General features: G+C 44.0%; 1 protein-coding gene across 5 annotated transcripts; it reads left to right on the forward strand.

Moving 5' to 3' along the window:
- Positions 1 to 13,252: 13,252 nt before the first annotated feature.
- LOC139537100 (potassium channel subfamily K member 4-like) lies at positions 13,253 to 19,821 on the forward strand. Of its 5 annotated transcripts, none has more exons than XM_071337998.1 (8): positions 13,253 to 13,492; positions 15,847 to 15,941; positions 16,281 to 16,545; positions 16,660 to 16,777; positions 16,874 to 17,034; positions 17,158 to 17,344; positions 18,019 to 18,161; positions 18,373 to 19,821. In XM_071337998.1, the coding sequence occupies exons 3-8, from the start codon at positions 16,357 to 16,359 to the stop codon at positions 19,003 to 19,005; spliced, it is 1,431 nt and encodes a 476-aa protein (XP_071194099.1). In that variant the 5' UTR covers positions 13,253 to 13,492; positions 15,847 to 15,941; positions 16,281 to 16,356; the 3' UTR covers positions 19,006 to 19,821. The 5 variants fall into 5 exon arrangements, with proteins under 5 accessions (XP_071194099.1, XP_071194098.1, XP_071194097.1 ...); XM_071337997.1 differs by lacking the exon at positions 13,253 to 13,492 and adding an exon at positions 13,626 to 13,890 and having other exon boundaries at positions 15,847 to 16,071; XM_071337996.1 differs by lacking the exon at positions 13,253 to 13,492 and adding an exon at positions 13,626 to 13,890.
- Positions 19,822 to 21,017: the final 1,196 nt, after the last annotated feature.

Raw genomic sequence — 21,017 nt, forward strand, 5'->3', positions numbered from 1 at the left:
TTATACAAATTCAATGCTTATACATATCATTACTAACATTTATTTAGTTTATTCAATCATCAGGTCACTGACATTGAGAGAGAGAGAGAGAGAGACATGGCTCCTGAGTTCTTCTGCAAAAAATATAGAATTAGAGCTGGATAAATGTAGATAAACTCAATTTATTTTCTGCAAAAACTTATACAGGATACTAACCTCAACATTAAAACCTTTAATCCAAAATCAAAATTCCATACCTAAAACCTTGATTTGGGACAAAATTTACCTGAATAGACTATTCAACCAAGGACTATCAAGGAAAGATTTCTAACAAGCCAAAACCTGCAGAAGCAACTCAGAGGAACCTGTAAATACCATCCAACACAAAACTGAGTGAGTAATATTCTGAAGCTACTTCTGAAGCCCAAAATTAAAAGACAATCTGTAGGTAATTTTGTTATATAAAGCCAAGTAAATAAGTATACTATAAGTATATACTATACTATAAGTATACTAGCTACCAAGCTGCTAGGACAGAACAGACCTGGTGGCACCTTCAATTAGCACTGATGTGTGAAAACTCTTGAGCCCAACAATGGCAGGAGAGTTTCACAGCCCCCACCCCCACCCAAATGCAGAGGTCTTTGAAGCCCCAATGGCGTATCGCTGTCCAGAGTCCATTACAATACAGTTGATTAAAAATAACCCTGCAAGGAATAAGTACAAAAACAAGCTCATCAAGGACAATCCAGAGACACCAACAACTTAATTTTCCACACAGACCATCCCAGTGCTATAAGAGCATACTACCCCTATGCCAATAGAGAGGGTATTGGCATAGGGTGGAAACTCAGAATAATAGACATTGAGGAAATTGAAACAACCTCTGTCAACCTCTACAAGTCTGGGACAGTAATGGTGCATGCAGTTCCAGCGGGACTTTTACAGGATCAAAGAGAGAGCACAGCAGGAAAAGCTCTCTCTCTGTGATGACTCCCCCATCCTGAGTGAGTCTGATCACAACTCTTCAAACTGTCCTGCAGACGAGGATAGTCACCCCCCCCCCAGCACTGAACACACCCAGGTCCAACAACTGCACAGCTCCTCCATCATTGAGAGGGATACATTCACAGAGCTGGAGAGAGACATGGTGGAGCTCAGAGAGCTAGTCCACACAAAACAGACCAGCACAACAACACCCCCCCAACAAGACCCAAAGGGCAGAAGGTGGAGATGGGCAGAAGGTGGAGATGGACGGCTGTCTGAGAGAGCTGGCTGCTCTACGGACTGAGGGGAGAGAACTTAGAGAGGCACACGTGGCACTGAAGGACGAGGTCAGAAAGCTGTGTGACAGAGAGCAGGACACTCCCCGAGACAAGCCAGCAGAACAGCCCACCTCAGATCCAGACCCAGACCCAGTCCACAACCTCAACACTACAATGGGACAGACAACATAGGACCCACCAACCAAACAGACCCCACCCCCTCCTAACAGTCCTCATGTCAGCTCCCCCGATAGCCCTCTTGACAACCACCCACACATCTTTTTCTAATCCAAGATGGCGTAGCAGTTCAGACGTCTTTGCCTTTGTCTTGTCGTGTCCCGTGTATATATCTTTTTTTTCCTTCGTATATATTTTTTATATTTTTTACCTCAGTTTCAACATACTCTCCTGCAACCCGCCTCTCCCAATGTGGTATGGATCTGCTATTTTCTATACTTTAGAACCGGAACCCCCAACAGAAGCTAGCCAGCTAACTAGCTACTAGTCAGTTAGCCACTGCTAGCGGTCATCAGCTAACCTCAGCCCGGTCAACTCCTGCCAGTCTGCAAAGCACGATTCAACTCAGCACATACCGGACTGCTTTTTCTCCACATGTCTAGTTTCCTACCATAAGCTCTGAACCTTTTCACCTGGATCATCACAGCTAGCTAGCTGCTATCCGAGTGGCTACGCCCTGGCTAACGTCTCTGTCCCGAAGCAAGCACCAGTGAGCCTGGAACTGCCCATCTCCTGGTTAGCTGAAGAGGTCCATCAGCCACTCCTTGGGCTACAATACATATTTGCCAAATGGCCTGGAGCCCTTTTGCTGCCGACACGGAGCCCCGCCGAATCCATCACAACTGGTCTACCAACGTAATCTGCCTGAGGGGTTTCAACAGCCTTCTCCGTCGCGACGTCCCCTGAAGGCCCATCCGCTAGCCTGCTGGCCGCGGCCCGCTAGCTGTCTAGAGCATATCGGACTGTTAGCTGAAGAGGACCATCAGCCAATTTCTTGGGCTACAATACTATTTTGCCAATTGGCCTGGACCCTTTTACTGCCTACACGGAGCCCTGCCGATCCAACACGACTGGTCTGCCGACATAACCGTCCGAGGGGGCTACAACAGACTTCTTCCGTCGCGACATCCCCCAAGGCCCTTCTGCTATCCTGCTAGCCCAGGCCCGCTAGCTGTCTGAATCGCCGTGTCTCCAGCTCGCCTAGCTATCCACTGGTCCCTATGATCACTCGGCTACTCATGCCTCTCCCTAATGTCAATATGTCTTGTCCATTGCTGTTTTGGTTACTGATTACTGTCTTATTTCACTGTAGAGCCTCCAGCCCTGCTCAACATGCCTTAGCTAGCCCTTTTGTTTCACCTCCCACACATGCGATGACCTCACCTGGTCTCGATGATGTCTCTAGAGACAAAACCTCTCTCATCGTCACTCAATGCCTAGGTTAGTCTCCACTGTATTCACATCCTACCATACCCTTGTCTGCACATTATGCCTTGAATTTATTCTTCCGCGCCCAGAAACCTGCTCCTTTTACTCTCTGTTCCGAATGCACTAGGTGACCAGTTCTTATAGCCTTTAGCCGTACACTTATCCTACTCCTCCTCTGTTCCTCTGGTGATGTAGAGGTTTATCCAGGCCCTGCAGCACCTAGCTCCACTCCCACTGTCCAGGCGCTCTCATTTGTTGACTTCTGTAACCGTAAAAGCCTTGGTTTCATGCATGTTATTATTAAAAGCCTCCTCCCTAAGTTTGTTTTACTCACCGCTTTAGCACACTCTGCCAACCCAGATGTCCTAGCCGTGTCTGAATCATGGCTTAAGAAGGCCACCAAAAATCCTGAAATTTCCATCCCTACCTAAAACATTTTCTGACAAGATAGAACTGCCAAAGGAGGCGGAGTTGCAATCTACCGCAGAGATAGCCTGCAGAGTTCTGTCATACTATCCAGGTCTGTGCCCAAATAATTCGAGCTTCTACTTCTAAAAATCCACCTTTCCAGTGTTGGAATCAGCTTTACTTTGAACATTGAGATATTAAATAAATGATAGAGACAAGGCCTTGAAAAGAAAGAGTTTGTAAAAAGCCAGAAGGCTTTGGAATGTGTTTGATGGAGGAGAGGAGAGCGATGTGTTGATATAAGGAAGACAGATGAATATCTGTGGATTAGGAGGTGAGGGGTGAGGTCAGTTCCCCTTCAGGGAGTAATCAGGGTTGGTATCTGGTTACCTTATTTCCTGTGGAGCCATAAACTGTAAGGAGGAGGAGTGTCTTAAGTAGGATGCATATAAACTGTGATGTCTGAAATGTTTTTGCTGTCTGATTTCAGCTGTACAGAATCCTTGGGAAGAATAAACTTGGTTAAAGCTTCTCTAGTGTCCGTGGGTTATTTACTCTGAAAAATAAGAACCGAACACCAGAAACAAGTCTCCCACCGTTGCCGCTTGTTATAGACCACCTTCAGCCCCCAGCTGTGCCCTGGACACCATATGTGAATTGATTGCCCCCCATCTATCTTCAGAGCTCGTACTGCTAGGTGACCTAAACTGGGACATGCTTAACACCCCGGCCGTCCTACAATCTATGCTAGATTCCCTCAATCTCTCACAAATTATCAATGAATTTACCAGGTACAACCACAAATCCGTAAACACGGGAACCCTCATAGATATCATAATCACCAACCTGCCCTCTAAATACACCTATGCTGTCTTCAACCAGGATCTCAGGAATCACTGCCTCATTGCCTGCGTCCGTAATGGGTCTGCGGTCAAACGACCACCCCTCATCACTTTCAAACGCTCCCTAAAACACTTCAGCGAGCAGGCCTTTCTAATCGACCTGGCCCGGGTATCCTGGAAGGATATTGACCTCATTCCGTCAGTAGAGGATGCCTGGTTATTCTTTAAAAGTGCTTTCCTCACATCTTAAATAAGCATTCCCCATTCAAAAAATGTAGAACCAGGAACGGATATAGCCCTTGGTTCACTCCAGACCTGGCTCCCCTTGACCAGCACAAAAACATCCTGTGGCGTACTGCATTAGCATCGAACAGCCCCCGCGATATGCAACTTTTCAGGAAAGTTAGGAACGAATATACACAGGCAGTTAGGAAAGCAAAGGCTAGCTTTTTCAAACAGAAATTTGCATCCTGTAGCACAAACTCCAAAAAGTTCTGGGACACTGTAAAGTCCATGGAGAATAAGAGCACCTCCTCCCAGCTGCCCACTGCACTGAGGCTAGGAAACACTGTCACCACCGATAAATCCACGATAATTGAGAATTTCAATAAGCATTTTTCTACGGCTGGCCATGCTTTCCACCTGGCTACCCCTACCCCGGTCAACAGCCCTACACAGCAACTTGCCCAAACCTCCCCCATTTCTCCTTCACCCAAATCCAGATAGCTGATGTTCTGAAAGAGTTGCAAAATCTGGAACCCTAAAAATCAGCTGGGCTAGACAATCTGAACCCTCTCTTTCTAAAATTATCCGCCGCAATTGTTGCAACCCCTATTACTAGCCTGTTCAACCTCTCTTTTGTATCGTCTGAGATCCCCAAAGATTGGAAATCTGCCGCGGTCATCCCCCTCTTCAAAGGGGGAGACACTCTAGACCCAAACTGCTACAGACCTATATCTATCCTACCCTGCCTTTCTATGGTCTTCAAAAGCCAAGTTAACAAAGAGATCACCGACCATTTCGAATCCCACCGTACCTTCTCCGCTATGCAATCTGGTTTCCAAGCTGGTCATTGGTGCACCTCAGTCACGCTCAAGGTCCTAAACAATATCATAACCACCATCGATAAAAGACAATACTGTGCAGCCGTATTCATCGACCTGGCAAAGGCTTTCGACTCTGTCAATCACCACATTCTTATCGGCAGACTCAACAGCCTTGGTTTCTCAAATGACTGCCTCGCCTAGTTCACCAACTACTTCTTAGACAGAGTTCAGTGTGTCAAATCGGAGGGCCTGTTGTCCGGACCTCTGGTAGTCTCTATGGGGGTGCCACAGGGTTCAATTCTCGGGCCGACTCTTTTCTCTGTATACATCAATGATGTTGTTCTTGCTGCTGGTGATTCTCTGATCCAACTCTACGCAGATGACACCATTCTGTATACTTCTGGCCCTTCTTTGGACCCTATGTTAATTAAACTCCAGACGAGCTTCAATGCCATACAACTCTCCTTCCGTGGCCTCCAACTGCCTCCAAGTAAAACTAAATGCATGCTCTTCAACCGATCGCTGCCCGCAACTGCTCGCCGTTCTGACTTAGAATATGTGGACAATTACAAATACCTAGGTGTCTGGTTAGACTGTAAACTCTACTTCCAGACTCACATTAAGTTAGGGGCGGCAGGTAGCCTAGTGGTTAGAGCGTTGGACTAGTAACCGAAAGCTTGCAAGATTGAATCCCCGAGCTGACAAGGTAAAAATCTGTTGCTCTGCCCCTGAACAAGGCAGTTAACCCACTGTTCCTAGGACGTCATTGAAAATAAGAATTTGTTCTTAACTGACTTGCCTAGTTAAATAAAGGTAAAATAAAACTCATGCTGTCAAACATACCCTCGTAAAACTGACTATCCTACCGATCCTTGACTTTGGCGATGTCATTTCCCAAATAGCCTCCAACACTCTACTCAGCAAATTGGATTCAGTCTTTCACAGTGCCATCCGTTTTGTCACCAAAGCCCCATATACTACCCACCACTGCGACCTGTATGCTTTCGTGGGCTAGCCCTCGCTTCATATTAGTCGCCAAACCCACTGGCTCCAGGTCATCTATAAGTCTTTGCTAGGTAAAGCCCCGCCTTATCTTAGCTCACTGGTCACCAAAGCAGCACCCACTTGTAGCATGCGCTCCAGCAGGTATATTTCTCTGGTCACCCCCAAAGCCTTCCTCCTTTGGCCACCTTTCCTTCCAGTTCTCTACTGCCAATGACTGGAACGAATTGCAAAAATCACTGAAGCTGGAGACTCATATCTCCCTCACTAACTATAAGCATCAGCTGTCAGAGCAGCTTACCGATCATTGCACCTGTACATAGCACATCTGTAAATAGCCCATCCAACTACCTCATTCCCATATTGTTTTTGTTTTTTTTGCTCCTTTGCACCCAGTATCTCTACTTTACACATTCATCTCTACACATTCATCTTCTGGACATCTATCACTCCAGTGTTTAATTGCTAAATTGTAATTACCACTGTAATTACCACTTCACCACTACGGCCTATTTATTGCCTTACTTCCCTAATCTTATCTCATTTACACACACTGTATATAGATTTTTTTCTATCGTGTTATTGACTGTACGTTTGTTTATTCCATGTGTAACTCTGTGTTGTTTGTGTCGCACTGCTTTGCTTTATCTAGGCCAGGTCGCAGTTGTAAATGAGAACTTGTTCTCAATTGGCCTACCTGGTTAAAGAAAGGTGAAATAAATAAAATAAAATCCACTGAGGACATCAACCTTTAATTTTATCCCCTTTTCTCCCCAATTTTCATGGTATCCAATCGCTAGTAATTACTATCTTGTCTCATCGCTACAACTCCCGTACGGGCTCGGGAGAGACGAAGGTCGAAAGCCATGCGTCCTCCGAAGCACAACCCAACCAAGCCGCACTGCTTCTTAACACAGCGCGCCTCCAACCCGGAAGCCAGCCGCACCAATGTGTCGGAGGAAACACTGTGCACTCGCCCCCTCGGTTAGCGCGCACTGCACCCGGCCCGCCACAGGAGTCGCTGGAGCGCGATGAGACAAGGATATCCCTACCGGCCAAACCCTCCCTAACCCGGACGACGCTATGCCAATTGTGCGTCGCCCCACGGACCTCCCGGTCGCGGCCGGCTGCGACAGAGCCTGGGCGCGAACCCAGAGACTCTGGTGGTGCAGCTAGCACTGCGATGCAGTGCTCTAGACCACTGCGCCACCCGGGAGGCCCAAATTCAATCCCTTTTAACTTCCTGGACAAAATGTTCCACTGTAATTGTGAAGGTGTAAACTTGGCAGTAGAAAATCTTAACAGAATATTTGACCTCTCAGCTTCCCTATCAAATCTAAAAATCTCAAATAGTAAACCGAAGAAAATGAACAACAATGACAAATGGTTTGATGGAGAATGCAAAAATCTAAGAAAGAAATTGAGAAACCTGTCCAACCAAAAACATAGAGACCCAGAAAACCTGAGTCTACGCCTTCACTATGGTGAATCACTAAAACAATACAGAAATACACTACGAAAAAAGAAGGAACAGCACGTCAGAAATCATTTCAATGTAATTGAAGAATCCATAGACTAACCACTTCTAGAAAAATTGGAAAACACTAAACAAACAACAACATGTAGAATTATCTATCCAAAATTGAGATGTATGGGTAAACCACTTCTCCAATCTTTTTGGCTTTATAACAAAGAACAAACAGCAAAAACATATGCATGATCAAATACAAATCTTAGAATCAACTATTGAAGACTACCAGAACCCACTGGATTCTCCAATTACCTTGAATGAACTACAGGACAAAATAAAAACCCTCCAACCCAAAAAGGCCTGTGGTATTGATGGTATCCTCAATGAAATTATCAAATATACAGACGACAAATTCCAATTGGCTATACTAAAACTCTTTAACATCATCCTTAGCTCTGGCATCTTCCCCAATATTTGGAACCAAGGACTGATCACCCCAATCCACAAAAGTGGAGACAAATTTGACCCCAATAACACCTGTGGGATATGCGTCAACAGCAACCTTGGGAAAATCCTCTGCATGATCATTAACAGCAGACTTGTACATTTCCTCAGTGGAAACAATGTACTGAGCAAATGTCAAATTGGCTTTTTAACAAATTATCGTACGACAGACCACATATTCACCATGCACACCCTAATTGACAAACAAACAAACCAAAACAAAGGCAAAGTCTTCTCATGCTTTTTTGATTTAAAAAAAAGCCTTTGACTCAATTTGGCATGAGGGTCTGCTATACAAATTGATGGAAAGTGGTGTTGGGGGAAAAACATACGACATTAAAACACAAGCAACAAGTGTGCGGTTAAAATAGGCAGAAAACACACACATTTCTTCCCACAGGGCCATGGGGTGAGACAGGGATGCAGCTTTAGCCCCATCCTCTTCAACATATATATCAACAAATTGGCGAGGGCACCAGAAAAGTCTGCAGCACTCGGCCTCACCCTACTAGCATCTAAAGTCAAATGTCTAATGTTTGCTGATGATCTGGTGCTTCTGTCACCAACCAAGAAGGGCCTACAGCAGCACCTAGATCTTCTGCACAGATTCTGCCAGACCTGGGCCATGACAGTAAATCTCAGTAAGACCAAAATAATGGTGTTCCAAAAAAGGTCCAGTTGCCAGGACCACAAATACAAATTCCATCTAGACACCGTTGCCCTAGAGCACACAAAAAACTATACATACTTTGGCCTTAACATCAGCGCCACAGGTAACTTCCACAAAGCTATGAACGATCTGAGAGACAAGGCAAGAAAGGCATTCTATGTCATCAAAAGGAACATAAAATTCGAAATACCAATTAGGATCTGGCTAAAAATACTTGAATCAGTGATAGAACCCATTGCCCTTTATGGTTGTGAGGTCTGGGGTCCGCTCACCAACCAAGAATTCACAAAATGGGACAAACACCAAATTGAGACTCTGCATGCAGAATTCTGCGAAAATATCCTCAGTGTACAACGTAGAACACCAAATAATGCATGCAGAGCAGAATTAGGCCGATATCCGCTAATTATCAAAATCCAGAAAAGAGCTGTTAAATTCTACAACCACCTAAAAGGAAGCGATTCCCAAACCTTCCATAACAAAGCTATCAGCTACAGGGAGATTAACCTGGAGAAGAGTACCCTAAGCAAGCTGGTCCTGGGGATCTGTTCACAAACACACCCTACAAAGCCCCAGGACAGCAACACAATTAGACCCAACAAAATTATGAGAAAACAAAAAGATAATTACTTGACACATTGGAAAGAATTTACAAATAAACTGAGCAAATTAGAATGCTATTTGACCCTAAACAGAGAGTACACAGTGGTAGAATACCTCACCACTGTGACTGACCCAAACTTAAGGAAAGCTTTGACTATGTACAGACTCAGTGAGCATAGCCTTGCTATTGAGAAAGGCCGCCGTAGGCAGACCTGGCTCTCAAGAGAAGAGAGGCTATGTGCACACAAAATTAGGTGGAAACTAAGCTGCACTTCCTAACCTCCTGCCCAATGTATGACCATATTAGAGACACGTATTTCCCTCAGATTACACAGATCCACAAAGAATTTGAAAACAAACCCGATTTTGATAAACTCCCATATCTACTGGGTGAAATACCACAGTGTGCCATCACAGCAGCAAGATTTGTGACCTGTTGCCGCAAGAAAAGGTCACAACCAGTGAAGCACAAATACCATTGTAAATACAATCCATATTTATGCTTATTTATTTTCCCTTTTGTACTTTAACCATTTGTACATCGTTACAACACTGTATATATACATAATATGACATTTGCAATGTCTTTATTACAGTTTTTCTCAGTCGCTTTGGTGCATTTCTTAGATCAAAGGTGCAATTCTTGATACTACTTGTACAAATTCCAAATCATCTAGTCACTTGTGCACATCATTAAAGCAATTTCTTATTCCTTTGAACAAATTGCAATTGGTAATGTACAACTGTCAGCTTTTTTCCACATTATCAATTGCTCATGCCATGTTGATCAAAATATAGTAGATGGTTCTCTGTTGAATAGTCTTACCCCTCAAAACATCTAGGCATTAGTTCCTTGCATAAGCCATTACATGCAAAATTGTTGAACTATTTGTCATAAACTGTCAAGCATAGTTTTACACATTTCTATTAGACCTTTTGTACAAAAATGTGAATTGATGAATCGTACAGGTGAAATTGACCCTCACTCATGAAGGAATGTAAAGTGTTAGTTCAACCAACAATCAACCAGTTGTCTAAATTGCTCAAAGGTACATCTCATGAAGAATCAATTGGCAAGCATATATAGACAGACCACAACACATCCATACGGTTAGCATCTCAACCATCGACAGGGTGCTGCATAGAAACCAGATGAGTATGAAACAGCTGTACCGTGTACCATTCCAAAGGAATGAGGACAGAGTTAAGGAGCTACGGTACCAGTATGTACAGGTAAAACATATATCTATGTAACTACTTTACAGCAACATTTTATAGTGATACATAGTACAGTAAGCATAAACTGCACACATTTCCATTGCTGTGGAAGGAACATGCAATATATGTACATTTTATGTCACCCTTCCTTACCAAAACAAATTCAACTGTGTGTTCTGGGATATAGCGTATAATGGAGTTGGAATCAAGTGAACCCTCTCACAACTTTGTATATGTGGATGAGGCTGGCTTCAACCTGACCAAATGCAGAAGGCGGGGGGTCGGAATATCATCGGTCACAGAGCTACTGTGGACAACGGGGAAGAAATATCAGCAGGTGTGCTGCTATTTCGGAGCATGGTGTCCTAACCCATATCCCCCTTATAGGGCCATACAACACCCAGCATCTACTCAACTTTTTAGAGACTCTCTACAGGGCTCTCATCCCTGATGATGAGAGGGGTCTGTTTAGAGAGGATTTGCCAAAGTATGTGGTCATTTGTGATAATGTGAGTTTCCATCGATCAAACATCATAAGGCAATGGTTTGTGACCCACCCGAGGATGCTCATAGAATTCCTCCCACCTTATTCACCATGCCTTAACCCAATTGAGGAGTTCTTTTCAGCATGGAGGTGGAAGGTGTACGATCGTCAGCCACACACAGATGACCCTGCTGGCTGCAATGGATGCAGCATGTGAGGACATCACAGTAGACGCCTGCAGAGGATGGATAAGGCATTCCAAAAGATTCTTTCCACGTTGCATTGGAAGGGAAAATATCCGGTGTGATGTGGATGAGAATATGTGGGCCGACAGACAGGAACGTCTGGATGTGTAGAGACAGCACAACAGTGCTGCGGGCAAAGTTGTGCCTTACGGGTGGTTTCCTGTGTTTCTTTCTAATTTCGTTTTTTTTCCTTTGTGCCCCTTGGGTTGTCCAGTCTCTTTCAATCAATAACCCACATACAGTAATATGTAAATAGTACTGTTGAAATTGATAGATGCCATAGAAGTGCAGCCTTGTGCATTTTCAATACAGTAACTTTCATCCAAACTGTAGCCTAAGTTTACATCAGGTAATACTGTCAAAGTACACAGTTACATTGACAACATGCCTAAACATTTTGACGACCTTGTTCGTGAACAATGACTCAATGACTTATCATTCTGATGACACTGACATGATCATTGGCATGAATATTTACTTTTGAGAGATGTACTAAGGATTTTTAGTGACTGACTAGCTTTAGAAACATATCTATTGTATATTGCAGTTTGTACAAATTGTTCTGAGAAATGCACTTATTATTTTGCACATGTTAGGGATGATGTGAAAAATGCACCAAAGCGACTGAGAAAAACTGTATTTTGGAACATCTGTGAGTGTGATGTTTACTGTTCATTTTTATTGTTATCTACTTTTGTATATTATCTACAATTGCATTGGTAATGTTAACATATGTTTCACATGCCAATAAGGCCCCTTGAATTGAATTGAATTGAGAGACATAAGAGAAAGAGAGAGAGCGAGAGAGAGAGGGAGACATGAGAGAAAGAGAGAGAGACAAAAGAGAAAGAGAGAGAAAGATAATAGAAAGAGAGAGAGACGTACAATAAGAGAGAGAGAAAGAGAGAGAGAGAGAGAGAGAGACAGAGACAGAGAGAGAGAATTTAATTGAGAGACAGAGAAAGAGAGAGAGAGAGAGACAGAGAAAGAGAGAGAGAGAGAGAGAGAGAGAGAGAGAGAGAGAGAGAGAGAGAGACAGAGAGAGAGACAGAAAGAGAGAGAGAGCGAGAGAGACAGAAAGAGAGAGAGAGAGAGAGAGAGAGAGAGAGAGAGAGAGAGAGAGAGAGAGAGAGAGAGAGAGAGAGAGAGAGAGAGAGAGAGAGAGAGAGAGAGAGAGGGACAGAGAGAGAGAGAGAGAGAGAGAGAGAGAGAGAGAGAGAGAGAGAGAGAGAGAGAGAGAGAGAGAGAGAGAGAGAGAGAGAGAGAGAGAGAGAGAGAGAGAGAGAGAGAGAGAGCTACTGGTGATTATAGTGCTTGTCATTGTTGATGTGTTTTCTATCACCGCAGTCTGATTTTCTCATGAATAATGAAACAGCATTGATGCATAGTAATCACATATTTGGTGTTTAATGTTGATCAAGCGTAGGTTTGGTAAATTGTGTCAGTCCCATTCCTGATGCTTCACCCCTCCTTGTGTTTGGAAAATTCCATTAAATTTCACCCATTATTTTTGCTCAGCATTCTGTGTGGTAGTGCAATGCCAATAAAATCTATTTGATAGAGCACTGAGAAAAAAATAAGACAACTATAAAAAGGTAATCTAGTCTACTTAATGTGCCACCTGGCACCTGCGTATGTAGATAGTCCAACTGTAGTACAAAATGCATACCTCATAAACGTATTTCAAAGGTTTCATTAATGGTGTGGATGCAGAAATAGACTGGCACTCCTCCAATTGGGCTTCAGAGGAAGATAAAGAGGAGGGGCAGGACAGGGAGGGGGAAAGCAGTGGTATGGAGGAAGAAAGATATACAGGAAAGATAGGAGAGGGGTAAGAATGAAATATTTGATTGGGGAATTCTGGGAGCTCAGTCCCATCAGCGGGATACCCCTGGGAAGCATAACCACAACCCTGCTGCTGCACACACACCACACACACACACAAACCCACACACACACACAAACACACGCACGCACACCGCATATATCAAACACAGCAGCAGCAGTTCCAGGGAGTGGCTGGATTCTTTGGAGGGGGTCTGCTGAGGGTAGCAGAGGGGGAGCTTGCTGCCCATTGCAGAGTCGGCAGTGTACCGCTAGCAGACCTCTTGTAAACTCCACGAGAGGAATTCATCCTGGCACTGTCAGACTGAGACACTGATACTGATAACTGCTCATGCACATGGAGTCACAGAGCTACACTACTACAGTATATTGCACAAGTAGGAATAAGTGTTACACTGTAAGTCTGAGTAGTGGAAATGCTTACTACCACACTCACATGATGTGGACCACAATGTGGTAATCAGGTTAGTGGGTGCTGCTTAGCATATTCTATATCCTTTTTTTACTCTATGCTTATTACCTTGGAGATCAGGGTGGAGGAAACAAAACACAAAATTTTCCCATTCTAGCTCAGTGTATCTGCATTGACCCCTCCCTTCATCTCTCTCACTCCCTTTCTCCCACTCATTCCACTTCTCCCTCTTAATTCACCTCTCTCCCTCTCTTTTCTTGGCGTCAGTTTGATGGAGTATCTTTTCATTTCTTTGGTTCTCAGCAACAGCCTATCCCACACGCTTATGCACACTTACTATCCTAGTGTCTAGTGTCTAGTGTTTTGTGTTTTGTGTCTAGTGTGAGTGTGTGAAAGAGACCCTGCCTATAGCTGCTGATACCCTGGATTTTTAAGATCGTTCATTTTGAGGTAAGAGATGACCACAGGCTTCACCCCGTTTGTTAGAGACCCCAGAATCCTGCGTTCATTGGGTGAGATAATTAATGTTTTATTGTTTGATAGATCTTGTGGGCCGATGGGGACTTGCTGTCTATATGTGTTAAGCATTGTAATTGCTATTGGTTGCAATTGTTTCATTGGAACAGATAATTTACCCCATTTTAACTGCAATCTGTGTGATTTAAGAATGTATTCTCAGGCATTCTGACTGTATTGTGTGTGAAGTATCTATACCTTACAAGGGCCATGGCTTGGTATCACGTTGAGCATTAAAGCCACTTAACTTCCGTATCTCAAGGATGACATGTTCACACGAGAGTAAGGTACTACATATGTTCATTTACGGTTATGTTAAAATGGAGAGATTGTAATTAAGAACAATTCAAAGTAAACCTTGTTAAAAGTTTCAAATTATTGTTTGGTGGCACTGAAAAGGCCTTTCGACAACTTTGGTAATAGTGTCAAAAATGTGACTGTCACCCTAATAAGGAAGATGTCAGCTAATGCACATGGCCAAAGGGTTGAAGGGCAGTTATTTTGATCTGTGTACACGTGCAAAATAGCTGCACGTAAGGATGCAGGCTTGTCTGTCTGTGCATTTGTTTGTGTATCCTGAGCAGCTGCTGAATTTGTTTGGCTGGGTAGTGTACATTTCATTGTGTGGGTGACAGCCTATTGGTCTCAGGTTGAATCAGGACCAGAGGAGCTGCTGACTGCAAAAGCAATGTTACATCTAAAATGAGAAGGAGAGACAGCACAGATGTAATATATTACAAACACACAAATACAATACGTACTGTAGTAAAGGCCTACTACTGCACAATTTCAGTAAAGAAAATCAGACAGAAGAAAAATATTGGGACTAAATGACACCTACATGGAACTAACTGTACAGTATTCGTGTGCCCCTGGGGTCTTTAACCTGTGCTGACTAGAAATCTAAATGACTAATTTCAACGACTAATTGACTCAACCATTCAGCATTAGAGGCGGCTTGGGAATCAGGTTGACGTTTATTGTCATGAATCTTGCCCTGGAAACAGAACTGAGTGTTTTCCGCCAGATGGCTCAGCTACAAATTCAAAATCAGCTATATTGTAAAAATGAATGAAAACAAAAATGTGCTTTTTGATCTTAATTTAGGTCAGGGTTAGGGTTCTGTTTAAAATCAGATTTTATGACTTTGTGGCTGTGCCAGCTAGTGACCACTCTGCAGAGCCGCCTCCAGGGCAGGATTCATGACAATAAATACCAATGTGCTCTTGGGAAGGACATTACACTAAATCAGCTCTGTCACGTCAGGGTCCTAAGAGTCATGGGGTATTCCTTCTTCACACAGTCTGCTAATAGTGTGGCATGCCTGGTAGAGAACAATATTTCTCCCCTGTGTTAATGGACAGACATAGCTCCCACACACACACACACACCTACTTCATGCTCTACCCCACCCTGCTGACGCACACCTCTATTTGTCTTTTTAATGTTTATTGAATGTGCATTTTGTACATTTGTGTATCTTCCCCATCCACCCTTATATCGTCTTGATGTTCCTTTCTCTCCTCAATGTGATCCATTAGAGATAGAGCATACAACAGATGCATCTTTCATACAGGGTTTTGGTTGACAGCAAGCACCTACACGGGTGTCTTGTTGCAGCTCATTGTCTGTCGTCGGTAACATTATGTTCACAGCGAAGAGCACAATGTACCAGTGGAAGCCCATGTTTTCATTGGCAAACAGTCATGTAGGGAATCTCTTTCATCAATGGAGAACATACAATGAACTATTCTGAACAGGCAATTGTTGTGTTTGCAGTTAGATGATCTAACCTTTAATATGATCTTTGTAATGTTGTCATGGATGAATTAGGAATCTCTTCGGTGCCTGTCAGTCCAGTTACATCATGTTTATTTTGTTCGACACCAGGCTCTGAGTTTGACGGCCACCCCCAGCAGCTACGGGTTCAAAGACTCCATCATCAGGCGCAGCTGGAAGAGGGAGAAAGACAAATAGAGAGAGAGGTAACCGACTGGTGAAGAGGAATGGGGTGGATAGTAATGATCATTTACGCAGACACATCTCTGGTAGAGTTCATGTCCATTCCTGGTTTGAATGTATACTACAACCCTGACGCCACCAGAACAACACTAGGTTTGTCAGGTTCCTTCCTGCTTATCAGACAGTATACAGTAGCCTATACATGTAGTGTAACCATTAGCAACATGTTTATAGGTTTCCGGTCAGTAATATGTTAGGGGAATCAGTCTGCATTATGTTTCGTTTCCCGGTTAATTACCTTGCAGTTAAGCTAATGTGGATCTGTTTCCATGAGGTCGCTGTGTTGTCTGTTTGTTCTGCAGCTGGGCTCCAGAGCACACCAGCACTGGCAACGGGGGGAAGAAGCGTTCTTCTCTGGGGCTGAATGAAGGTGCGAGCATGCGCTGCTCTACCCTCCTGTGTATCCTGGCAGGGGTGCTGCTGTACCTAGTGCTGGGGGCCGTGGTGTTCCAGGCTCTGGAGGCTCCTCGCGAGCAGGACCAGCACACGCAGCTGCAGGACACACGCAGATCGTTCCTGGAGAACTACACCTGCGTCAGCCCAGACATCCTGCAGGCTCTCATAGAGGTACACTACATTAAGAGAACAAACAGATACATATGACGGGGATATCAGGCTTTTAGGTTGTCATTCCCTCTCACTTTAACTCACTTCCTGACCTGACTATGTCTCCCATCCCAGGAAGTGGCAGATGCCGTGGGAGCGGGGGTGGATCCTAGCAGCAACTCCTCTACTTTCACCAGCCAATGGGACTTGGCTAGTGCCTTCTTCTTCTCTGGGACCATCATCACCACCATCGGTAGGTCAGCAGCCTGATCTCCCCTATGTTTACTCAATTGTGACACACTGACTCTACCTATCCAAATCCTAAAGCTCTACAACCCATCATCCTCAGGTTTTGGGAACATCTCCCCGAAGACGGAATGGGGGCAGCTGTTCTGTATCTTCTATGCCCTGGTGGGGATCCCTCTGTTTGGTATCCTGCTGGCTGGAGTTGGAGACCATCTGGGGACTGGGCTGAGGAAGGCCATCCTCAAAATAGAGTTCATCTTAGCGGTGAGACACTCAACAGTAGCTGTTTGGCTGAACGTGTTTCCTCTGTCTTTTTCAGTCTATCAGTATTTCAGTCTCTTCATTTCTTTCATTCTTCTTTTTCATGTTTTCCTCTCTCTCCCTCAGAAATGGAAGGTGAGTCCTACTATTGTTCGTGTCATCTCAGCTGTCCTCTCCATCCTGTTGGGGGTAGCCATTTTTGTTGCTGTGCCAACGCTGGTGTTTCAGGAGGTGGAGAAATGGACTCTCCTGGAGGCTTCCTACTTTGTTGTCATCACCCTGACTACAGTGGGCTTTGGAGACTATGTTGCAGGTACTTTCACCACTGCATTTTGGGATTGGGTCAAGGAATCTGTCTCAAAAGGTCAAAACTCTCTTTTCATTGTTGAAACTTTCTTTCATAGTTGAAACTCTCTTTTCATTGTTGAAACTCTCTATCATTGTTGAAACTCTCTTTTCATTGTTGAAACTCTCTTTCATTGTTGAAACTCTCTTTTCATTGTTGAAACTCTCTTTTCATTGTTGAAACTCTCTTTCATTGTTGAAACTATCTTTCATTGTTGAAACTCTCTTTTCATTGTTGAAACTCTTTTCATTTCACAGACACATACATGTCTGCTTCTCCAGATGTAGTTCCCACTGTGTTTTTATTTTTATTTAACCTTTATTTAACTAGGCAAGTCAGTGTTAGAGCACTAAACAGTCCAGTCAGGAGTGATAAAATACAGTCAGTCATCAAACTGGCCACTTCCTTTATTAAATTATTCACAATCGTCCTACGACAGTTGAATTATTAATTGGCTCATGTGTGTGGTTTCATTGCCCCTAGAGTTTTCAGGCAGCGCAGTCTGTAATGTTCATTCTTGTGAGATTAACAGCACGTCTTTCACATGTAAACTAACCTGTAGACGTGTAAAGTTGCTGATTCTCCAATGTCTACACTTATAAATCCCTATCTATCCCTATCCTCTTGCTTATCTCTGTCAGGTGATAGCGGAGATGGTGGTAAAGACCACTGGTACAAGCCTCTGGTGTGGTTCTGGATCCTGCTGGGTCTGGCCTACTTTGCCTCTATCCTGTCCATGATTGCAAACTGGCTTCGGGTCCTGTCCAAGAAGACCAGGGCTGAGGTGGGGGGCCGGAATGGGAGAGTGCAACCTTAAAGCAAATGGGCTGCACCATACATTTGATGTCACCTACAGCCACCTGTTTTCTTCTATGATCCTCCCTTCTATGATCCTCCTCTCTCATCAACTCTCTTTTTTTCTGTTGTGACTTTTATTAAATGCACTTTAAATAAATTGTGACTTGATTTGATCTCTTTCCTCTCTCTCTTCCCAGATGGAGGAGCTCAGAGCCCGTACCACTGACTGGGGTCAGAATATCCAGAACATGTCCGTGGACTTCCGCATGCCAGACGACCCCTTCAAACGACGCAGGCGAAAGCATCGCCATGGTCCTCGCAGCCGGGGCCATGGGGCGGGTCATGTGTCTGGGACCAGGGCCCCTGGGGAGGGGGACAGGGTGACTGGTAATGGCCAGCTGAACAGCCAATCAGAAACGGGATCGTCCTCATACTCTTACTCCTCCAACGATTCCGAGTCGGGGTCAGGGTCTGAGACAGGGTCAGAGGCCACGCAGTCGGAGCGGGTAGTAGAGGGTAAAGAGAAGGATGTCGATAAGGAGAACGCCTTCCCAGAAGCCCTGTATTCCCAGCCTCTGGACTACTTTGGAGAGAACCTGGCATACATTGATGAGTCCTCAGACGCAGTGAGTGGGAAATTACATTTGGATCCCCTATTGGATCCAGCACAGCCCGTCTCTGCACGCTCACGGAAGCCCAAGAGGAGACGGCCCAGAAGACCACCCCCAGAGAAGATCCCCAAAATCAGCCCTACCAAACCTGAGAAGAAAGAGCCAAATGGAGACATACCCCCTGAAAATCCCCCGCCCCCTCCACCAAAGGATGGATGAACCAAATGCTCAAGGGTGAGTTTGTATGTCAGGTAAATGAACAGGAACTCTACTGGTAGCAGCCAAATTCTCCCCTTGGGAGAGCTTAACGACCTGACTAAACGGGGGGTTGTTTCCAGAGCATGTTGAAAGTGGATGGAAGGGAAGAAAAAGAAGAACTGAACCTAATCGATGTTTTATTCACTGCACTGTTCATGTTTTCTAAACATAGTTTGAGTGCGTGTATGTCGTAATATGCCTGATTCTAATATGGAGTGGGCCTTGATGTAATAGTAGAGTGACTTATTCAAATAATCCTAACAAAACTTAATCACCGTCACTGCACTGACCTGAGGTTGCCTTGGTAGGGTTTTAATAATGTTTTAACGTGCCCCTCTCACCCATGTTTGTTTGAGCGCTCCCTACTGGGCAATCATGGAATTGCACAGCCCTGTTTCCTCTGGATAGAATCAGCAGTGAAGCACACCAACACAAAGGGTTTCTAACTCTGAATCAATCCCTATTGCTTTTGTCTTTACGGGAAAAAAGGCCTTACGACAATAACTCTACCATGATGAATTTGCCCCAAATGTCTGGAGACCAAACTTTAGTAAACAAAGCTTTTGGTCTATAATAGGAAAATTCAAGGCAGGAGTAATTCCTGTCTCTGCCAATAACCACATCAGGTCTTGCATGACCTAGCCTAAGTATTACAGTACTGACTTTATTCATGTGTGCACTGTGTACAGCATATGCCATTGTATAAATTGTTCTGAGTATTATTCTTCAAATGTATTGCACAAAACTGTCATGTAAAATAAACCTTTAAAAACAAAATCCTAATACTATTTTGTGTATGCATACAGGGGAAGATGAAAAACAAACTTCAGAGTGATTTGTTTTATTGGGAAGGTTTTATCAAGTTTAATACATTCATAAACATGACTGTCAGTAAATTAAGAACAATGTATACGCAGGGACACAATGAGCAGGAATAACAACAGTCATTGAGAATGATATTGCAGACATCCATCTTCTCTTAGTTCCTCAATTAACTAGCTACATACGTGAAATGAGAAACACATATATTATGTCTTAGCAACCATTTGCACTCATGAACACTTAAAGGGGCAATCTGTAGTTGAAACAATAGCCAAGGGGACCTTCCCGCCTGTTTTTGGCAAAAAGCTGAGGGATGGGCCTGGAGAAATGTGAGCACTCTCAAATGTATAGACAGAGCTAAGAATGCAAGGACTGACCATCCGAAATATAAAAATTCTAGTTTTCAGCATGTTTTGAGGCTATACTATGTTTAAGCTTATATTTCGGATTATGATGTGGTATGACAGTTGAATGAGGGTCATGAGGCATTTATAAGTATATTCTTCAAGAATCAATGGGTACATATCATTAATTTCTATGTCCAAAAATGTATGCAACAGGAAATTCAAATTGAGAAGTAAATTGTAAAGAAGATATACATCATTTATTACTCCATGTAGTTCATACTCACTGATATACTGTAGGTTGTTGATCCTCTGGATGTCAGACATATCCTGCCTCTGTCCTATGTTCACAGAGGAGTCAGGAATGGGAAGGGTGTTTTTTCCCCCCCTTTCTCAATTGAGAAGGCAGTCCTAAAATAGAAGAGAGACAAAGTTGAAAAAAACCTTCAGACATTAACCATTCAAATCCTCTCCCTGGCTCAGACTTACAGCTGAGGTAACCCCCGACCTCAGCCTGACCTTACTGTCCAGGGATAGAGGACAGTTCCCACCTCTGTGCTAGGGGTCTTTCTGGAACTCTCTCCAGGCCTGGGTCATCTGACCTTGATCAGCTAATTAAAGGCTCTACCAGCGAGCAGCAGAACCCCCACTTTGACTGTGCTTTAGTTGTTCACAAGAGGGCAGGTTGGGGTCTCTGTAAACTCCTGTTCTCCACTACAACTCACAACCGGACCTCTCACCCATGGACCCTTCTGTCCACCACTCTGGACTTCCCAACTGGTGTTAGTGCATCACTGACCATAAAAC

This window comes from Salvelinus alpinus, chromosome 13, assembly GCF_045679555.1.
Source record: "Salvelinus alpinus chromosome 13, SLU_Salpinus.1, whole genome shotgun sequence".
Lineage (NCBI taxonomy): Eukaryota > Metazoa > Chordata > Actinopteri > Salmoniformes > Salmonidae > Salvelinus > Salvelinus alpinus.